This window comes from Tupaia chinensis, unplaced genomic scaffold (assembly GCF_000334495.1).
Source record: "Tupaia chinensis unplaced genomic scaffold, TupChi_1.0 Scaffold000132_1, whole genome shotgun sequence".
In the NCBI taxonomy this organism is placed as follows: domain Eukaryota; kingdom Metazoa; phylum Chordata; class Mammalia; order Scandentia; family Tupaiidae; genus Tupaia; species Tupaia belangeri.
The window spans coordinates 3,613,798-3,635,131 of NW_006159601.1; the positions used below are offsets into that span (position 1 = coordinate 3,613,798).

General features: G+C 42.8%; 1 protein-coding gene and 1 long non-coding RNA gene across 3 annotated transcripts in view; one reads left to right on the plus strand and one right to left on the minus strand.

Moving 5' to 3' along the window:
• Positions 1-16,894, plus strand: part of FGF1 (fibroblast growth factor 1) — a 122,597-nt gene extending 105,703 nt beyond the window's left edge. Inside the window, exons 4-5 of the mRNA XM_006144786.3 lie at positions 8,190-8,293; positions 15,028-16,894. Of these exons, the coding sequence (XP_006144848.1) occupies positions 8,190-8,293; positions 15,028-15,222 (299 nt within the window). The 3' untranslated portion in view covers positions 15,223-16,894. The remainder of the gene's footprint in view (positions 1-8,189; positions 8,294-15,027) is intronic.
• LOC106734517 (uncharacterized) overlaps positions 1-21,334 on the minus strand; it is a 390,280-nt gene that overhangs the window by 121,376 nt on the left and 247,570 nt on the right. The gene's annotated exons all lie outside the window — the stretch shown is intronic.

A 21,334-nucleotide genomic window follows, 5' to 3' on the forward strand; every position in this document is an offset into this window, starting at 1 on the left:
TGCTCAGGTCTAGATGCAACCTGGTGTCAAGCCTGAGCTGGTCACAGGACATCTCAGGGCACCTCAGGAACAAAAACACAGGAGACTATGCCAGCTCTGAGTGTTTTCACATTGACTAAGAACAGAGCTTTGAAATATAGGGACCAGCAGATGGTGTAATGATTACGTTACTGGGCTCCTGCATGGCCAACCATGTTTCAAGTCCTAGACCTGATGACTTGAAAGTCACGCCAGGTGTGTGTGCATGTGTGCCCAAGATCCCGAGAGAAGAATGGAGAAGAAGCACTGTGGCCATCTCCTTGGGGGTGTAATTTCTTGCTTTCTGTCTCTCTGTTTCTCTCTGGCGGATACACACACCCTATAGCAAAAAATCTGTCTAAAGAAAAAAAAATCAGCTTCCACCTGGAAAGAGATCAAGGAAATTTGCAGAACACAGCTAATTCTTGATGAAAATACTAAAATGTGCACTAGATACAGAGCAAACACCGGCATTCCATCACCCAGATTTAAATGGTTAGTTTTACCAGTTGGTTGTTCTTGCCTCAAAATTATTCAAGAATTAAAGTGTTAGGGGCCAGACTATGGCATGGTGGTTAAGGTGACTGGATTCCACGTGCCTGACTGTGCGGTTCAAGTCCTAGACCTGACAGTTTGTGTGCACACAAGAGGAGGGAGCGATGGAAGAGAAAGGACTGCAGTGTGGCCATCCTCCATGGGGAGGGGGGTGTTCTTACTCTCACTTTCTGTCTCTCTTTGGCTAGCACATGTGCACTCTGGTAAAAAATATTTTTAAGAAACAAAATGTTAGGATAAAAGAGGCATTCCCTCCATTCCTCTTCCCAGTTTTAGTCCTTCTTATCTTCCAAGAGAAGCCATTAGGTTGTCGGCAAAGTCCTGACACATTTTTACACAGAAAAACAACCCAATTCTTGTATAAATTTAATCTGTATCCAGTATACAGTTTTCTTTGCTTTCTCTTTTATTTATAAGCCAGAAGACATATGTGCTTTTTAGAGAGAGACAGAGATATATAGAGAGAGAAGGACAGAGAGAAAGCCCCTCCCAGTAGAGTGTGACCACACCACAATCCCTTCTCCATCATCTCTCCGTTCTGCATGCATGCACATGTGCCCAGTGTGTCCCTCAAACTGCCAGAGTCTGGGCTCAAACCACAGTCAGCCATGTGGAATCCGGTTTCCCCAACCGCTAGACTACAGAGTCGGTCCTGCAGTACACAATTTTCTATTTTACTACATATATACTCAAGAGCCATGCATATTATTTTGTGTGTTTTTTAAATAAAATTTTCATCACAGGTTTATTACATTCTCTAACAACTTATTTTTTCACTGTATACTATTTTCTACTTTTCTTTTTTTTTTAAGAGAGATTTTTGCTATAGGGTGTGTGCTCAGCAGAGAAACAGAGAGACAGAAAGTGAGAAATCACTCCCTGGGTGATGACAGTCCCTTCTCCTCCATTCTCCCCTTCAGATTTTGGGCATACACACACACACACACACATGCCCAGCATGAGTTTTGAGCCACCAGGTCTGGGACTCAAACATAATCATTTCGTCAACATAACCATTTTATCATCTGTTGGTCCCATATTTTCTACTTTTCTTTAAGAGAGACTGCATATGCATAGTTTTTGAAAAGGTCACGAAAAATGCATATAAAAAACTATTCATGGATTTCAAAAATGTTTTACACCAATGTAAAGTTGTACTTTAATTCCATTTCTCATGAACGTTTTCAAGTGTCCTCTTTCTTTCTTTTTTTTAATTTATTCATTCGTTTTTTTAATTTGACCAGAGAATTACACAGAGAGAGAGAGAGAGAAAGAGAGAGGGAAAGTGAGAAAGGAAGCCACCAGGTCTGGGACTTGAACCATGGTCAGCCATGTGGAAGTGTCCAGCGCCTTAACCACCACGCCACCTGCTGGTCCCCTCAAGTGTCCTATTATAGAGAGTTTTTATTGCAGCTGTTAGACTTTTGTTTGCTTTTTGCTCAAAAATAAGTGGAGTTTTGTTGAGCGTGGTACTTCATCATGCATAGGCTCGTCCGTGTGTGTCTCTAAGTACGTGTAAGCTCTACGTGCAGGGGCCGTGTGTGGCACTGAACTCAATTCCCAGTACACGACATATAAATATGTGTCGGCTGAACAGCTCTGCATCCCCCACCCCTGACTGCCTCAAGAGGAAGGAGCTGCTGCTGTGTGGCCAGCCCCTCTCTTTGAGCACCCCCTTTCTCACACTCTCTCATTCTTCACTCTTCCTCAGCAGCAGCTGTGAGAGGATGGAGTCTGGAAAACTGGAATGAAGTCACACAAGAGAGTTGGACACCTTGTTAGCTACAGGAGCAGCGCAGGCTGGGTGTTGCCCCTTCCTGCCAGCCCTGGTTGCAGAAGGATATATGTTTAGGAAACGTAGCCAGAAAGAAATCCAGTGAAAATGAGCTATGAAACTTGGACATCCTGGAGAAATAATATTTACAGAGGAAACTCTTGAGACGGACTCTCACCAGCGCAACAGCCCTGGCGTTGGGGCTCGTGGCTGAGGGCTGCCGTCATGAGCTGAGCAGCCTCTGGCTGCCTTGTTTACCTCTGTGGGGCCTTTCCATGGCCACAAGGGGACTCCCTAGATGGCAAAGTCAACTCTGTTAGCCCAGGACAAGACAAACGGGCCCTATATAAGGCTGCAGAAGGGAATGAAGGCAGCAGGATGTGGAAGTTTTTAAAGAATCATCCTTGATTACCTAAAAGGATCTGCCCTTTGGGATTTCTGTAACCTTATATTGTGTTTAACTAAAAACCTACATATATAGCTAGTATGCAGGAAAAAGCCCCAAGCAACCAACCTCATCTATTCCATGGCTACAATGGGGGTTTTGGATGGCCATCTTGCACAGGTCTGATCTTAAACACGAAGGGGTCCAAGCAGTGGAGCGTGGCTGGATTTGGAACAATCCATGCATAACTGTAGCTAGCCCAGGAGGTTGTGAGGAAGAGAGAAAAAAGCAGGATACTTGGACTACTCCAGCCTGAGCACTGGTCGCAATTTTCTCCTTTCTAATAAGCACAACCTTCCATAAAACACAGCCTTGCCAAGCTTCAGCGCCTCACCTGCGGGTCACACAAGCGCTCCTTTCTGCCAGGGAATGCTCACAGGAGCAGATAAAGTCACAAGAGCTGGAGGAAGTGATGAAGATGGTACTGGCCACTTCCATGCTTTCAATCGTTTCATCCTTACAGTAACTAGCATTTTAGATAAGGAAACAGAGATCAATGATTTGCCCAAAGATCACACAGCTAACGCATAACAAGCCAGAATGTGGAGAGATGCAATTTCACTCTGGAGCCCACACTTTTTTTTTGAGAGGTTTTTGCCATAGGCCGCGTGCGCCAGACAGACAGAGAGAGACAGAGAGACAGAAGGCGAGAAATCACCCCCCAGGGGTATGGTCACGTTGCAATCCCTTCTCCTCCATTCTCCTCTCGGGATCTTGGGCACGCACGCACATGTGCCTGGCGTGAGTTTTAAGTCACAGGGTCCGGGATGCGAACCGTGGTCGACTATGTGGGAGTCCAGCGACATAGCCATTATGCTAACTGCTGGTCCCAAGCCCACACTTTTTATATTAAGTTAGCAACCAGCATGATGCTTGGCTTCACATTGTAGGTGATCAATAAATGATTATCCTCTTCCTTTGGTCTTTCTTAAACATACAAGATTATGCTGAGAAATTGATAGAAAAATATACGTGAAAGTTCTCTGAAAACCATAAAGTCCAATGAGAATATATGACATTTGAAAAAAAAAAAAAAAAGAAAGAAAAACCTGGCCCAGTTGTGGCGGCATAAGCAGCAGAGGTGCTGCTGAGTTATGCTGGAAGCCATGTGGGAAAGTTTCAGCTTCATAACCCAGGTCTACTTGTGTCTATGATCTTGGCTGGCTACCGGGCTTCAGAGAGGATCATGGCATGAAGACTCTGTCGAGGGCACCTCTCCCTCCCTCTCCCTCTTTCTCTCTAAAAATAAATAAACTTTAAAAAACCTTTTTTAAAAGCTTTATTGATATATAATTTATCTACCATAGGTTTTCCTTGTATTTTTCTTTTTTTTTAAGCCAGAGGGCACATGTGTACACCAGAGAGAGAGAGCTCACCCCCAACAGGGCCTGGTCATGCCGCAATCCACTTTCCTCCATCCCTTACTCCCAACAGGATCCTCATGCCCACTCCCCTCCCCGCTACACACAGCATATTTCTCAAGTTTCTAGGGCTGGGATTGGGATCTGAACCATAGTGGCCATGTAGGATCTGGTTCCCTTCACATGGCACCTGACTGCTGCACTATGGGGCTGGACGCTCTTACAGCTTTTCTTAACCAAGTTGTACGACCAGTTCTACAACCAAGTTTAGAACATTTTCAAAAAGAAATACCGGGGAACCAGCAGTTAGCGTAATGGCTATGTCACTGGACTCCCACGTAGTCGACTGCGGTTTGTGTCCTGGACCCGGTGGCTTAAAACTCATGCCAGGCACATGTGCGTGTGTGCCCAGGATCCCGAGAGGAGAATGGAGGAGAAGGGATTGCGGCGTGACCATCCCCCCTGGGGGGTGATTTCTTACTTTCTGTCTCTATGTCTCTCTCTGTCTGTCTGGCGAGCGCACGTGCCCTATAGCGAAAACCTCTCAAAAGAAAGAAAGAAAGAAAGAAAGAAAGAAAGAAAGAAAGAAAGAAAGAAAGAAAGAAAGAAAGAAAGAAAGACTGCACTCCTTCATGTAATTCTCCCGTCTCTGCCCCACCCACTCCCAGCTCTGGCTGCCACTAATCTATTTGTTAGCTTAATGGATTTGCCTATTCTAGACATTTCATTTCCATGGAATCATCCAATATGGATGATTGCAACTGGCTCGTTTTCACTTAGCACTATGTTTTCAAGACTCATCCATGTACCATGCATCAGTACTTCCATTTCATCACCAACTGATATTCTATCGCATATAGGATTGTTATTAAATGTATAGACTTGCTTCATAGATTATTAGACCTGGAAATACTAGGTTGTCAGATAAGTCATGACACATTTTGCATAGAAAAACATAGAAAAAATGTCATGACTTGTCTGACAACCCAATATTTTTATAGAGACTAACCCAAATATCTTCCATTTTACTGATCAGGACACTGTGACCAAGAGAGTTTCAGTAAACTAGTGAAGGTCACCCAGACAATGGGTAGCAAGGTCCAGCCTTGAGCCTTGCAGAGCTCAACCTGGTTCCATCTTACTTGGCTCAGAGCATTATTAGAAACTTTACTCATCAGGCAGACGATGACCAGCCGAATCATCTCTCCCAATATTAGCCTACCATCATTCATTCCAGTACGCGTTGACCATTCCCTGTAGTCAGGGCACAACACAATGGTGGAGATGATAAGACCCCTGTCCTTCTCAGAGTGTACATTCTCCTGGGGAGGCAGAAATAAATGAGTAAACCCCTACATCATACAATCATTGTGTGTTATGTTGGGTGCCACTAATGAAACAAAGAAGGAACTGAGGAGAATGATGCAGGGACTAGCATGTCATTGGCAGGAATAGTGGGAAGGGGGTGTGAAAGGATCCACTGGAAAGAGCACCATACGGTAGTTAGAGAAGGCTTCTCCTGGGAGGATATCTATGCTGAGGTCTGGAGGAGGAAAAGAGCTAACTCTGTGAATATTTGGAGGAAGAAGGTCCCTGGAAGAAGGCATAACACCAATGAAGACCCAGGGTGGAAAAGAGCTCAGTGTGTTGAAGAAGTTGAGTAAGTAGAGCAAAGTGAGTGAGCATGTGGTAAGACTATGGCTACAGAAAGCAGGGCCTGCTCACAGTGGAGGTCCTCTGGCCTGTTTTCTCTTGACTATACTTTCAAAACTAATTGAAGATAGGAGAGCCTGTGGGGAAGAAGATTAGTGGCTTCCAGTTCTCTTCCTGTGAATAAAAGAAATTCCACTCACCACCGGAAGCTACAGGAAGTTCTAAGTCTCTATAGCAAAGACCTTCCAAGGACAAGAAAACGGTGTCTTCAGTAGGGATAACACACCTATGCATCACCCTCGGGATGAATCAGAAGATAAGGCAAACAGAAGGAAGTGAGAAAATGCAGGCGTATTAATAGAGAGGTGATTACATGATTACGATATAGCCACATCATGAAACACAATTCAACTGGCATAAAGAATGACGTTATTCTTTCAATGCTGATGTAGAAAGATCTCCAATTAGTTAAGTAAAACAAAGAAAGGTATAGAACTATGTGTATATGTTTCCATTTGTGTAAAAAAATAAATAAAAAGTGGGAAGGATAATACGTATTTGGCCACACAGGCATATAATCTGTCTAGAAGGCCACACATAAAATGTTTCTAGAGGGACTTTCTCACTTGTGTTTCTGTTTTCACTCTGGAGATAGAGCAAGGATCCTATTTGTCCTGTTAGGTTGTTCCTCCATTGGTTGGTTGGTGAGAGGCAGACTTTTCACTGTCTTTTCTGATGTTTCTAAGTTGGAAACATATGAATGCATTTCCTATTCAAAAATAAATAAATAAAATGAAAACAAAGAAAAGGCAATGTGGGTCTAGACCTCCCAACCAAAGCCTTATATTCTGCCCTTTGGCCCCTGATAAGCTGATCTGTATTGACATCAGCCTGTCCTCCTAGAAAACTACTGGGTAGATACTGATTTCTGGTCTAGATTTTTCTGCTCCTTGTAATGATGACCAAAGGAATTATCCAGAAGAATCTAGAGTTCATTCCAATTCCCAAATGGGGCCCATCAAAGTATTTCCCTCCAGAAATGTGCACTGGGGTGAATAAACAAGTGAATGATTGTCAAAGGGTTTTGGACTCCAATTATATATACAGATCAAGCAAGGCACCTATAAGTGTCAGTGGGGAGAGTGTGCCTCGTGTAACTGAAAGTTCTTACCCTTAGTCTCCGGGTTTCTCAACCTGGGCACTCTTGGCTCTTTTGGTTGGATAATTCTTTGCCATGTGGGAGGGTGGGGTGCTCTGCACATTGTAGGGTGCTTAGCAGTGTCCCTAGCCTCTACCTGCTAGTTCCAGAACCACACCACCCCCTCCAGTGGTGACAGCCAAAACCATCACCAGACATCACCGAGTGCTCCCAGTTGAGAACCATTCTCCACTCTCCCACTCATAAGCTGAGGGTGTCCCCTCTGTTGTACCCCAGCGGATTGCCACAGAGGTTGGAGCTTTGATTGAACTTCCTTGTGGGTGAGTTCCCTGAGTCTCGTTTGTGGCAATCAATCCTAACTCCCCTGGGAAACTCTTCCATCTGGGAAAATAATAACCACAGATTTTTAAAAAAATAACAATCTGTCGACAAGAATCTCTCACACCTAGAAGATCCAGGCCATAAAAAGGCACCTCCCCACCCCCAGCTGGTTGATCACTATAGCAGAATGTATTCTGACAGACCAATTGCCTATGCTAGAGCACCCCAGCCTGCTGGGATGATGGAGCCAAGGGAACTGAATGCCACGTCCCCGTGTGATTATTGTCCTCAGGAGACAGAAAGAAAGAAAAGAACGAGGTGTTATGAAGGTGAACACCTTCATTTTGTTTTTGTTTTTAGGGAGATTTTTGCTACAGGGTTCATGTGCTCACTGAAGAGACATAGAAACAGAAAACAAGAAATCACCCTCCTCCCCAGGGGGATGGCCACACTGCAATCCCTTCTCCTCCATTCTCCTCTTAGAATTCTGGGCATGCACGCACATGTGCCCAGTGTGAGTTCGAAGCTGTTGGGTCCAGGACTCGAACCACAGTCAACTATCTAGGAGTCCAGCAATGTAACCATTATGCCACCCTCTGGTCCCCTGGGCCAATTTTTTTTAATAAATAAATAAATTTTTTTTAACAAGAGAGTTAACAGGTAGGAGAGCCTGCCACCGTCTCTCCACACTCTCTCAAGAATATAATTCCCAATGGACAGCTTTCTTTGGAAGGCAAAGAAAAAAGGAACTGTATTTCTATGTTTTGATTCATTTGAGGCTCATCCTTGAAGGCCTGTGAAATGAATGAGTAGAATTTTCCATGGCCAACTGTGCTGGCTGCTGGGCTCTATCGGCAAATGCATAGTGTTTATTTACTTTCGCTCCTGTTATTTTTATTCCAGTTCAGCTGCAGCTCACTGCGGAAAACGTGGGGGAGGTGTACATAAAGAGTACGGAGACTGGCCAGTACTTGGCCATGGACGCCGACGGGCTTTTATATGGCTCAGTAAGTACGAGGCGGACACGCTTCCAGACGCAGCCAAGGTTTGCGGTTTCCAGAGATCTTGTTACTTTGAATGATGCGAACTATAAAGCAACAATTAGTCCCTGTTTGTTGTTTTTTCCAGTAGGATTCCCACCCTCTACTCTGCCTTATTTTAGGCACAAACATAAAAGAGTTCCTTGTGGTAGACTCTCAAAATACTCCAAGGTATTATCCCAGAGACACAGAGGAAACCTTGATTGAAGTTTCGGTAACTGTCAAGTCACTCGTTTCTGAACACCCTGTCCCACTTCATTCATTCCAAAAGTGTTTTCTGAGCACCTACTCTGTGCTAGAGGTAGATCCCTTAATACTTTTCACAAAAATTGCACAGCCTGGACTCTAGCTGTGTGTATGCCATGTCTAAACTTTGAAAAGAGCCCTCTTCATTTTGGAAGGATTGGTTTAAAAGGTGAAAAGTTTAACAACTGAATTCCACATCTATCAAGTGCCTCCTGGATCTAAGTACCATGTTAAGTACTGAAAGGGATGTAAACAGGAATGCGCATGTCAAACCATGCAGACTGTTTATTCAGTAACTAAAATCCTCCACGTCTCCTGCCCCCTCTCTCTCATACTTAATGCTTTAGACAGGTTTGACTCCCTATATCATAATCTCTACAATGAAAGAATAGACATAGAAGCAATCTGATTTTGCCCCTGTTGATATCTCTGCTACGAGTTAATTGGAGAGAGAGCTAAAACCCATGAACACAGGGTTTGAAATTATTTCTGGATTTCAGCGATCCCTTCTGTGTATCGGAATAGCTGCTAATTAAGGGTTGGCTGTAATTCATGACCCAATCCAAACCCCTTTCTTCCTTTTTATGACGATGTCTACAAAAAGCCAGCCAGTAGGGGGAGTCTTCTACATTATATCCTATTTCAAGTGACAGTGGGCACAAAAGACCCTCTTGGGAGCTATCATTTCACTAAGGGTCAAGAGATGAAATCGTCAGAGTAATAGGTAGTCTCTCAAATGCTGTGTGTTCAAATACAGATCAACTGAAGGGGTTTGGAGCATAAGCAGTAACTGCTACACAGAGAGTAGGTTTGGTTGGTTCGGCTTTGGTTTTGTTTTCTTTTGTTTGCTACAGGACGTGTGCACTCACAGGAGAGAGACAGAGAAAGGGAAAGTGAGAAATCATCCCCCATGGGGGATGGCCATGCCACAATCTCTTTTCCTCCATTCTCCTCTTGGGATTTTGGGCACACACACACACACACACACACACACACAAGTACACGCATACGCCTGGTATAATTTTAAGCTGCCGCGTCTGGGGCTCAAACCCTGGTGGGCCATGTGAAGTCCAGGGCCTTAAACACCATACAACCTGCTGGCCCCAGGAGTAGGTTTTTATAAACAGCAGTTCTTCCGATTGGTAATAAAATCTATCTATTTATAATATCTATCTCAGACTCATGTTTCTACCACTTTGCAAGGTTCTTACCCCGCCCCCCCCCAAGCCTTATCTGGAATGAGAATTACAGGGCCAGCCCTGTAGTGTAGCAGTTAAACACCGCACAGAGGAAGTCAGATCCCACAGGGCTGGTCAGGTTTAGGTCCCGGCCCTCGAGGCTTACATGTCACATGTGCATATACCCAGGGTCCTGACAGAATGGGGAATTAGCAGACAGGGAACTGCTGTGTCACCAGGCCCTGTTGTCCACTGGAGGGTGTTCAATGTTGCGCTCTTTGTCATATGACTGTGCACGAGCCCTTTGGCACAATGAAAAGAAAAAAATTTTAGCTTTTTTTTTTTTAAATTGGGAATAGTAATGGATAGAAGCTATTTCACACAGAGCTCAGGAGGGTTCAGGGAGACAACACATAGGACACTCAGGCCAGAGTGGCCAGCATCTCCACGGTGCTACTCAGGGGTAGCTATAAGGCAAGCAGCTTGTAAGTCCCTTACCCTCATCGTGTTTAGCTTATATGTTACAGTTTTATGGCCTCTCCCCCTTAAATCAATTTGGATGTTTATTATAACCTTCTTTTACTTATATGAAAATACTGAGGGAAACTCCACAAATCAAGTGTCCTCTAGGTTCTTCCACCATATCCCTGGCCATCAGGTAATTCACCTGAAAAGCAAGCTTAATTTTATACAAATTAAGACTGTATAAAATTAACAATCTATTACACCTAAGAAGATTTGTATTTTCCTCATTGATAAAAGTTCTACACTATCTCAAAGCTCTGCCTCACACTCTTAACAAATTTTAGGTGTCAAAATTCATCCTAATTTGGGGTCAGCAGGTGGTGTAGTGGTTAAGGTGTGGAACTCTCACATGGCTGACCAAGATTTGCATCCTAGACCCAATGACTTGAAAAATTGCACCAGGTGTACTTGTGTGCATGCCCCAAATCCTGAGAGGAGAAAGGGGAAGAGATTGTGGCCATCCCCCTTGGGGGTGATTTCTCACTTTTCCTCTCTTTACCTCTCTCTGTCTGTCCCTGGTGAGTGCACACACACTATGGGGAAAAAATTCATCCGGATTCAAAATTTTGCCTATGTGAAAAAGACATACTATTTTTAAAAAATAAGTTTGAAAGGCTATATACCTAAATGTTTGTATATATATTTATATATTTATTTCTAGGGGTAGCAAATGGGTGACTTTATACTATGTGAATGTCTCCTTATATTTTCCACATTTCCTACAGTGAGTATATGTTGCCAGTGCAATTGGTAAAAAGAAAAAAAAAAGGCATGCTAAATATAAAAAAGAAAACACTTAAAACAGTAAGCACGAATCAGTAGTTAATCCACACGCTCTCAGTGTTGAACTGAGTGCATTACAAGTACTGACGAATCGTGGCTGAGGGCTGATCACCTCTGATTTCACTTGCTGACTCAGCCGTGACTCAGCTGTTGGGCGTGTGTCAACTGCTTCAGTGTAACAGAGACATCAGGAGGGGACTGTGGCTGTCTTCACTGTCATCACAGACACAGGCCTGATGCCCACTGAGAGCATCAGAGGCTGAGGCCACCACACAGGCCCAGAACTGCCTACCTCCTCCCACCCCCGACAATGCGCATCAGAAGCTAATGTCTGGATCGAGTTCCTCTCGAGACAGCAGAGTCATCCAATTAAATATTATATTTATATCTGATCTTGCTCTAAAATAATCGAAAGTGTCTCACCAAGTTGTCATTTCACTAGATTATGAGTAAGAAGCAGGATATGTCCTCTTTCATAGTTCCTTACTAATAAGAGCGAACTTTATAGATGGTTTTACTTTATCTCAAGAACCAAATTAAATTAGGGGACCATCAGGTGGCATGGTGGTTAAGGCACTGGACACTTTCACATGGCCAACCACAGTTCAAGTCCTGGATCTGGTGGCTTGATTTCTCACTTTCCCTCTCTGTCTCTCACTGGTCAAATTTTAAAAAATGAATGAATAAATAAAATTAAATTACATAATTTAAAAAAAATCAAGTTGAATTCACAGCCTAGCTGATGAGTACTTTATATTTGCAAGGCTCTGTGTCTGGGAGTAGACGCAGGTCAACAACATTTCATGTCTTTCTTCAGGAGGGACAACTGTCTTATGGGACAGACATGCCCAATAATGACATAATTAGAAACCACCAGAAAGAGAATCACCAGCTCTTTTGAATGAAGAGACTGTAGAGGTCACATGACTTGGGAAGGAAGCAAAGTCAGAAGTTTCAGGTCCCTGGAGGAAAAACATGCAGCAGAAGTGCTTCAAAGTCCTTGTTTTAACCCAGATATGGTCATGCACCACATGATAGCATTTCAGTGAACAGCAGACCACATATATGATGGTGGGCCTATAGGAGTATAGCGTGTTGCCTGTGTAGTAGGCTATACCATCTATGGCTGTGCGAGGATACTTTAAATGTTGCAAGACAACAAAATCACCTATTGAAACACCTCTAAGAATGAATTCCTGTCATTAAGTTGCACATGACTATAACAAATGGGGACCAGCAGTTGGCATAAGGTCATGTCGTTGGATTCCCATGTAGTCGACCACGGTTTGAGTCCCAGACCCGGTGGTTTAAACTTATGTCAGGCGCATGTGCGTGCGTGCCCAAGATCCCGAGAGGAGAATGGAGGAGAAGGGACTACAGCGTGGCTATCCCCCCTAGGGGGGGTGATTTCTTGCTTCCTGTCACTCTGTCTCTCTCTGTCTTTCTGGTGAGTGCACATACCCTATAGCTGAATGAATGAATGAATAAATAAATGTGAATTTTTTGACGAATAGAAAGTTCAAAATCTGAGCTCCCTCCACTAACAGATGAAGTAGAAGTAAACAAATAGCGGTAGATATTTTTCAAGTGATGTGGCTATTTTCCCCTCCCAATATATTTATAGCTATATTAGATTCCACTGTATGAATGTGCATTTATCTACTTAACTAATCGCCTTCTTGTGGACATATCGGTTGCTACAAATCTGTTGCCATTATATCCAATGCTTCAAAGACCATCTTCAAAAATACAGTTTTAGGGGACCAGTAGATGGCATAATGGTTACATCACTGGACTCCCACGTAGAGTGCAATTTGAGTCCCAGACCTGGCAGCTTAAAACTCACGCCAGGCATGTGTGTGTGCGTGCCCAAAATCCTAAGAGGAGAATGGAGGAGAAAGGATTGTGGTGTGGTTCTCCCCTCTGGGGGGTGATTTCTTGCTTTCTGTCTTTCTGTGTCTTTCCAGCAAGTACACACACTCTATAGTAAAAGTCTCTCTCTAAAATAATAATAATGATAATGATAATAATACAGTTTTATATTAGCTCAAATAACTCCTAAGGCTTAATTCTAGAAGTGATAGGTCAAAGATAATAAATATTTTAAATTGTGATACATACGGCCAAACCACCCTCAGAAACTTGCTACCAATTAATTTCACCAACAGTTCATAAAAGTGGCTATTTCCGGGAACCAGCAGTTAGTATAATGGCTATGTCACTGGACTCCCACATAGTCGACCGTGGTTTGCGTCCCGGACCCGGTGGCTTAAAACTCATGCTGGGCACATGTGCGTGCGTGCCCAAGATCCCGAGAGGAGAATGGAGGAGAAGGGATTGCGGCATGACCATTTCCCCTGGGGGGTGATTTCTCGCTTTCTGTCTCTCTGTCTCTCTCTGTCTGTCTGGTGAGCACACACGCCCTATAGCAAAAATCTCTCCAAAAAAAAAAAAAGTGGCTATTTCTCATGTTCTCATCAATATGAATATCTGTAAATATCTTTTTTTTAATTTTGCAGATGTTATATCCAATATATGGGAAATGATTTTGTAATTTGCATTTTCCTTGCTGGTGAGATTGACTACATTTTCATAGGTCTATTGTTCATTTTTTCTTTTATTTCTCCTAAGGTTTTGGCCATAGGGTGCATGTGCTTACCAGAGAGATTAAGAGATATGAGAGGGAAAGTGAGAAATCATCCCCTGGAGGGATGGCCACACCACAAACCCTTCTCCTCCATTTTCCTCCTGGGATTTTGGACATGCATGCACGTGTGCCTGGTGTGATTTTCAAGCTGCCAGGTCCAGGACTTGAATCTTGCTCGACAATGTGAGAGTCCAGTGCCTTAACCACTATGCCACCTACTGGCCCCATATTGTTCACCAGATATAGTGTGGGTGAAAGAGTAGAGTCTGAGGAAGGACATTTAGAAGAAAAATAGAGAGGCAAAGCATTAATGGGACAAAGAAATGGGGTATTATCTGTTGAAGATAATTTTATAGTATTATCAACTGGACTGGGGAGAAGTGTACACATGTTGGAATATTCACTTTGTAAGCTAAATAACATGACTGACTGTATAAAAGAGCATGAAAAAATAAATAAATAAAAATGAAACAGAAAATACCATTCAAAATGAGGCCCAGTGAGAACTTTTTCACATGCTATTTCAAAAAACCTGTTTAATAAAGCTGAATCTTAAAAAGTAAGTAGATAATTATAGAAACTGTAGGAATTGCATATGTTCATGTGGTTCCTATAACCTCTTGAATGCCACAGACGACATGAAAAATCTACTGGGCAGCCTCAGGTTATTACTTACTATTTCAAAGTCATGAACTTGCTTTCTGTCAAACTCATGGAAGAGTTCAAAACCAAAATTAAAAACTGGACTATTTATTAAACTTAAAAACATTAAGTTTCAGGACATATTTTGAGCTTGAGATAAATTGTGTACCAATATTTACATTCACACCATTAAGGTAAAACCCTGATATTGTCAGTGAAAAGTACCAGGATGGAAGGAAATAGTAGTATATTTTCATTTATTCTTTAAGTCCTCACTTGAAAAATTCCACTGCATCACAGTCTGGCTTTACTTACTTGGAATGCTTTTCCATCGTCAAGCCTATGTGCCAGGCCTTTACAGAAACCAAAGATCCAGCCCTTCCCCTAAGATGTTTCTAGTTAGGCAAGATCTCCCCAGTGGGAGAGAATGGAGTCTTGAGGACAGCAGAGGGAAGGGGAGCTTGCAATAACAGCAAATGTGCATGAAAGACTCAGTATGTGGTGGGTACTGTTCTAAGTCCTTATGACCACCCTCTGAGATAGATCCTATCGTTATCCCAATTTCCTGAAGAGACTGAGGGCTTTACCATTTTGCACAAGGTCACACAGCTAGTAAGCAGAAGAATCCCATTTAGAACTACTTACTAATATTCTACTGTCTTTCGGTTTGGTCTTTGTAGCAGACACCAAACGAGGAATGTTTGTTCCTGGAAAGGCTGGAGGAGAACCATTACAACACCTACATATCCAAGAAGCACGCAGAGAAGAATTGGTTTGTTGCCCTCAAGAAGAACGGAAGCTGCAAACTCGGTCCTCGGACTCACTATGGCCAGAAAGCAATCTTGTTTCTCCCCCTGCCAGTCTCCTCTGATTAAAGAAATCTGTTTTGGGTGCTGACCACTCCAGAGGAGCCTCAAGGGGTCCTCACTTGGTTGACCCCCAAACATTCCCTTGACCATTGGCTGCACTAACCCCCAGCCCACAGAACCTGAATTTGTAAGCAATGTGCTTCTAAATGCCCAGCTCACTTGTTTTGCAGAGCCCTTTAACCCAGCACAGGTGGGAATAGAAGGACCAAATAGCTTCTTGGGGCCAACTGGCTGGCCAGTCTGGGTCTGGGTTTGGGTGTCCAATGGCCTCTGGGGACCTGCTGTAGGCTGAGCCTCTCAATGTAAAGGTGGGTGGGGGCCAAAGCAAGTGTGTTAAGGGGTCTGCCAAGTGGGTCATTAGTAACTGCATACCATTTCCCTCGACTGGGTAAACCCTGTTTGCAATTCCCCCAAACATCCGGCATGACTCCCTTTGTCCTTTGAGTATGCACAAATATTAGCAGAGAAGCATTTAGCTAGGTTAGAGGACAGCAGCATTTAACGAGTAGAAATAGGGACAGAAATCCCCCCTCATACAGAAAAGAATAAACACGAAAAGGAAGATTGGATTTTGGTGAACAGCTTAGAAGGATGGGATCTCAATGCAGAATGGAGGGGAGGCTCAGCCACAGGAGAGCAGAATAAATCCATCGCCTTGGGAGTCACTGCCATGCTTTGAGCTTCCCAAGGTTACTCAGTGGCAGGGAGCCTCTGTAAGATGTCAGGGAGAGAGTTTGAGAAGTGGATTCTCTACAAAAGGAAAGCCATGCGATGTTGGGAAATTCATCTTGGTCTGGGGTGTGGAGGTGGGAGTGATGAGAAAGAAAGGGAAGCATGACTGAAAGAATGTTATCCTCTAGGGAGGATAATTTTAGAAGTGAGATAGAGAAAGTGGCCCTATGAGTTGTGCTCGGCCACCGGCAAGCAGAAGCTTAGAGGGCTTGGGGTATTCTCCAACTCTGATATGTACACGGGTCACCTAGGGACCTGGTCTGAATGTAGATTTGGATTGATTGAGTCTCAGGTAGAGTTGCAACGTTTCCAACAGGCTTCCGGGTGGAGATACTGCTGCCTTCCCTTACCTCGTTTAAGGAGCACCATCCTAAAGAATGACATCCAGACAAAGGTGCTCACATCTCAGACTCATACTCTGATCCTTACCACACCTCAGCCTCACCCTGAAAAATGTACACCCTGAGTCTCCCTGAGCAGCCAGGCAGCGTGGATGGTAGTTAACGTCTGTAGTAAGGAGCACGGTTTTAAGGTGCTTTAGCCCACTGCCTATGAAATGCCCATTTAGAAGATATACAAAAGCGTACTGCAGAAATGTTCAACTCCCACAAACAGCTTTTCCCGAGTGACTATTTGTGCTACCATTACTTGTATAAATATGCTTCCTGCTTAAACTAAACTTGACCCAAGTGGCTAGCAAATTAGAAACACCATTCATCTCTGATATATGATGCCAATGCCATGTAAAGGCCTTTAATAAGCCATTTAAATTTACTGTGAGATTGTATGTTTTAACCACATTTAAACTATATATAGCTCAAAGGCAGTTAAACTGATTAGCACTCAGCCACTGAGAATGGTCATAATGGGACACAAGGTATAAGCTACTCAATTATCTAATACTTCTACTACATTTATCTCTAAAATGGGATTTTGCTCTTCCGTTGTGCTGTTACAAATTTTCTTTTGAAAATGGGGACTCTTAAGCAATGATATAATTGTAGAGAAAAACCGATGAGCATGTTAGCTCATATTTTATAAGGAACTGAAGTAATCACGATTTGAAAAAACATTTCTTAGTAACTGAACTGTCATATGAAGAGTGAAAGAAAAAGAAAATTGGTAGAAAGTTCAAAGCAGTTGTACAACTGAGGAATTGAACTAAGTAAGTTGCCATTACAGTTAATAGTAGTATTCTACATTTGTACAGCAAGCTGATGTCAGGACTTTCTTTTCTTATTGTATCTTGGATCAGATGATTCTATTTTATTTTAGCAAATTTTTGCCGGCCAGTAGGGGATATTACAGTGTGGCTTAACATCTCTTCAGTTTGAAGATTTGGCTAGAAAAAGGTACCCAGAGAGGAAATCTAAGATGTTTATAATGGTCCATAGTTGGTATAAATCAAATTCAAGTATAACACTGGCCAAGAAAAATTAAATATCATTGCTAACAGATGAGAAGCAAGTCTGTGGTTCCGGAGATCCATCCATTGTCGTAGAAACACTACCCCGACCATCTGAGCCCAGTCATCATTCATGCATTTGCTCAATGAGTACTTAGCTCCCACCACACGCCAGGCACCGTCCTGAGTACTGGGCCCCTGGGGACCTCGTCTGTCTGGTTTGCTGCTGTACCCTCTCCCAGGGCATTATATTTATAAAGAAAGATTTTCTCTCAGTCGAGTCAAACATAGACTTTGCAGTTTCCTGTTACAGAAACAGAAGGTCTGAAAAGCTCAGATTCTGAAAGAATTAGCAACCTCGAGCCTAAGATAAACCCCTATCAAAGTGTCTGAGGACACGCAAAGGAAGGCTGACATTTAAACTTCAGAATCACGTCAGCTCCAGGGGGACCCCCCTGTGACATCCTGTCAGAAGGGAGCAGTTGGCAGTCCTATGCCCTGTTTCACCATGCACTAGTTAGTCAAACTTGAGAACATCCCCATTGCCCTCTCTCTTCTTCCCATGAATCTTGTAGCCATCTGCCTGTCATGTGCCACTCATAGGGACTCATCTTCAGGCCAACTGTGATGAGTTGCCTGATGCTTTGCACAAAGCGCTAGGAGCATGTGTGCTTCGATAGCTTGCAAAATGGTGGTGGAAGAGATAAGGGATGGTAATGGAGCCTCCTGCAGCCAACACTGTGTATATACAGAAAAACTGCTTGGAGCATCAGCTGTTACTGAAGAATAAGGTCCTGGCTGTGTGTCAGAGGCGGCAGAGCCCGAGTCCTCAGCCTTTAGAGCACACGGCCAAAACAGTGGGGCCATGGGCTGCAGAGAGACCTCTGATGAAGAAGATGCCTGTCATTTCACATCACTGTCTCTTTTGTTGGTATCACATCTGCACCTTCTAAATATTAATAAATGTTCCATTACTAGGCGATAATGTCTCTGAGTTTCTGAGCAACGCGGTGCCTCCTGGTTCTAGTGAAGGGACTTCCCTCTGCATCCCTGAGGTGTGGCTGCTTCCTTTTCTATACTGACCTTGTTACCAGATATGAGGCTTTAAAGGCTGACAGAAAAAGCTCTGGTAGAAATACTTCTCATTTCGTTTGAAAACGTAAGGTAATAAAAGTGATTTTCCAGGTTTTTGTCAGGGAAATACACACAGGTAATTTACCCCTTGAGAAGCCGAGTCTCACAAATAAATTAGTTGAAATTTTTTCTTCAGAGAAGCAACTATATTAAATTATGCAACCAGTGTTGAGCTGACTGGCTTGTGCTTCGGCAAAGACATCGAGACCTGAAAAGAAAACTTTAGAATTTTTTTTTTTTTTTTTTTTTTTTTTACAATTTTAGGTCAAGGGTAAGAGGGTATCTCTCTTCATCTCAAGAGTTCTGATGTGAGGCTATAAATTCACCCATTAGGTTTTCTGAATTACCATACTAAGCAATATTTCCTTAAGTATATCTCTGAATCTTAGGACTTTTTACTTTATTTTAAGAGAGATTTTTGCTATAGGGTATGTGTGCTCGCCAGAGAGACAGAGAGTCAGAAAGCGAGAAATCATCCCCCAGGAAGATGGCCACACTGCATCCGTTCTCCAATCTTTTCTCGGGATTTTTGGCACACATGCACACACACCCCGCATAAGTTTTAAGCTGCTGGGTCTGGGACTTGAACTGCGATGGACCACGTGGGAGTCCAGATACGTAACCATTACAGCACCTGCTGGTCCCAAGACCTTTTATTCTTAGGAGGAAGTACCATGTTGCCTAGCAGCACACCGCGGCAGAATGGATCACACCATACACACATGCACGTACACTTACAAAGTTGGGCAGTGTGTGCCCGTTCTGCTAATTACATGCTTCAATCAATTCCTACTTTTCCATTTAAAGTTGCCTAAAGCAGTATTTTTTACTCTTTGGAACTTGATCCACAATAAGAAGTGTATCTTCTATTACTACCTGGCACGTATGTTCATTATTTATTAATTAACAAATAATTATTCAAAACCCATAAGAGATACAATTTGAATTTTCTATTAAGTTCCTCTAAAAAACAGTGGTCAAATATCCGTTAAATTGGGTTACATTACTGGGTCACAACCACAGTTTGAAACACACTGTCCTAAAGCTACCATTCTGCTCAAAGATGGGGAGAACCAGTATGGACCCTGTGTTATGACTTTCATGTTTTCATAGACATGGTTTGTTTTTGAATAAACAAGGAGACATCCGATTACCCAGGAACCATGTATTCTGAAGACTCATGAATTAGCAGTAATCCAGTTTTTTTGAAATCATGCAAAATCAATTTAATGATGTGGATTCCAAGGTCACCTACTCTCGCTTCCAATGCTGATTGAAGCAGACTTCTGCTCCTGGAAGCCTTGGAGACCAAGCCTTGGAGACCCCCACTCCTCCTTTAGCATTCTCATCGTTTTGGGTCTTGAGATCATTCTCTCCCTAACTCCCGTAGTCTTCACTTCATTCCTCTCTTTAGTCCCAAATTTCTATTTCATAGTCATTTCTAAGAAAGATATAAAAAGTAGCCTAAGCTAGGAAAAGGCTATAATCCTAAGGCCTCTGTGCATCAGCTCCCAGCTTCAGAACTCTGTGAAAATTACTCTCTCATTTCTTGCCTACCTAAGAAAAGTTTCCCCTCATGACTCAGTCATAAGATAAATGCCACTGCCACTGGAATGCAGCATACACTGGGATTTTTAAATTCCCATCTTAATGTTTATTGCCCTGTTTTGATCATTACACATCGAATTCAAGCAATGAAAAATGGCACTGTACACCATCAATATGTATATCTATTATATGTCCATTAAAAATTATAGTAAACATGGGGCCAGCAGGTGGCAAGGTGGTTAAAAGTGCTGGACTCGTATATGGCTGACCGTAGTTCGAGTCCCAGACCTGGCAGCTTGCTTTCTCATTTTCTCTTTCTCTCTCATTCTGTCCCTCTCTGGTCAAATTAAAAACATAAATAAATAAATAAAGTTCGATAAAAAACACTCTTTTAAAAAATTATAATAAACAAATTCCCATCTTTCTTGAACCGACTAAAAATTAATTTTATGCCCTAGATGTTTAAGACTGGCTGAGACTGGGTCGCTATGGGTGAACTCGACCACAAAGAAAAATATAATTGAAGTCATCACTTTTATATTTATCTGAGTGATATCCTATTAGATGTGGGGTGGACAGAGGAAGGAAATCTCAAATCCTAAGCACTTCTGGGTTGTTGTTACCTTACCTACTATGGTAACAGTGGCACATCAAATAATACATACCTTCAACTGCACTTTACAAATTAGCAAAAATTATTTTTAGAGGCAACAGTCAATGTAGAAATTCTTTAAGTCCAACCAAGCAGCTCACTTATAGATTATTCATTCATAATTACTAAGGAGGAGCTGACAATCATTAAAATTAAAATAGGGGGCTGGCCCCATGGCCTAGTCATTAAGGGAGCCAGATCCCACGTGGCTGACTACCGTTCGAATCCTGACCCCAAGAGCTTGAAAAACATGCTGGTTGGTACATGTGCATCCATGTCCAAATCCTGATAGGATGGAGAAGTAAGTAGAAAAGAACAGATTGTGGCAAGATCATGCCCCATTCAGATATGTTTTCTCTCTCTCTCTCCCTCTCTCTATCTCATGCACCTGCCTTCTGGCAAGCAAAAAACAAACAAACAAACAAAACAAAAAACAAACCTAAAATAATGGCTAATTAGTGGCACCCCCCTCTCTCCTACTCCACTTACTCCACTCCTTAAACTTGTATTTCACCTTCAGAAAAAAAAATTCCATTTGCCATTGTACATAAATGACTGTAAAATCCAGTCAGAGAACCCAGAGCTTCAGGACTAGGGATCTGCTGTCAGGCCCTCCAGATCCCAGTGATTCAACTAACAGTGGAAAT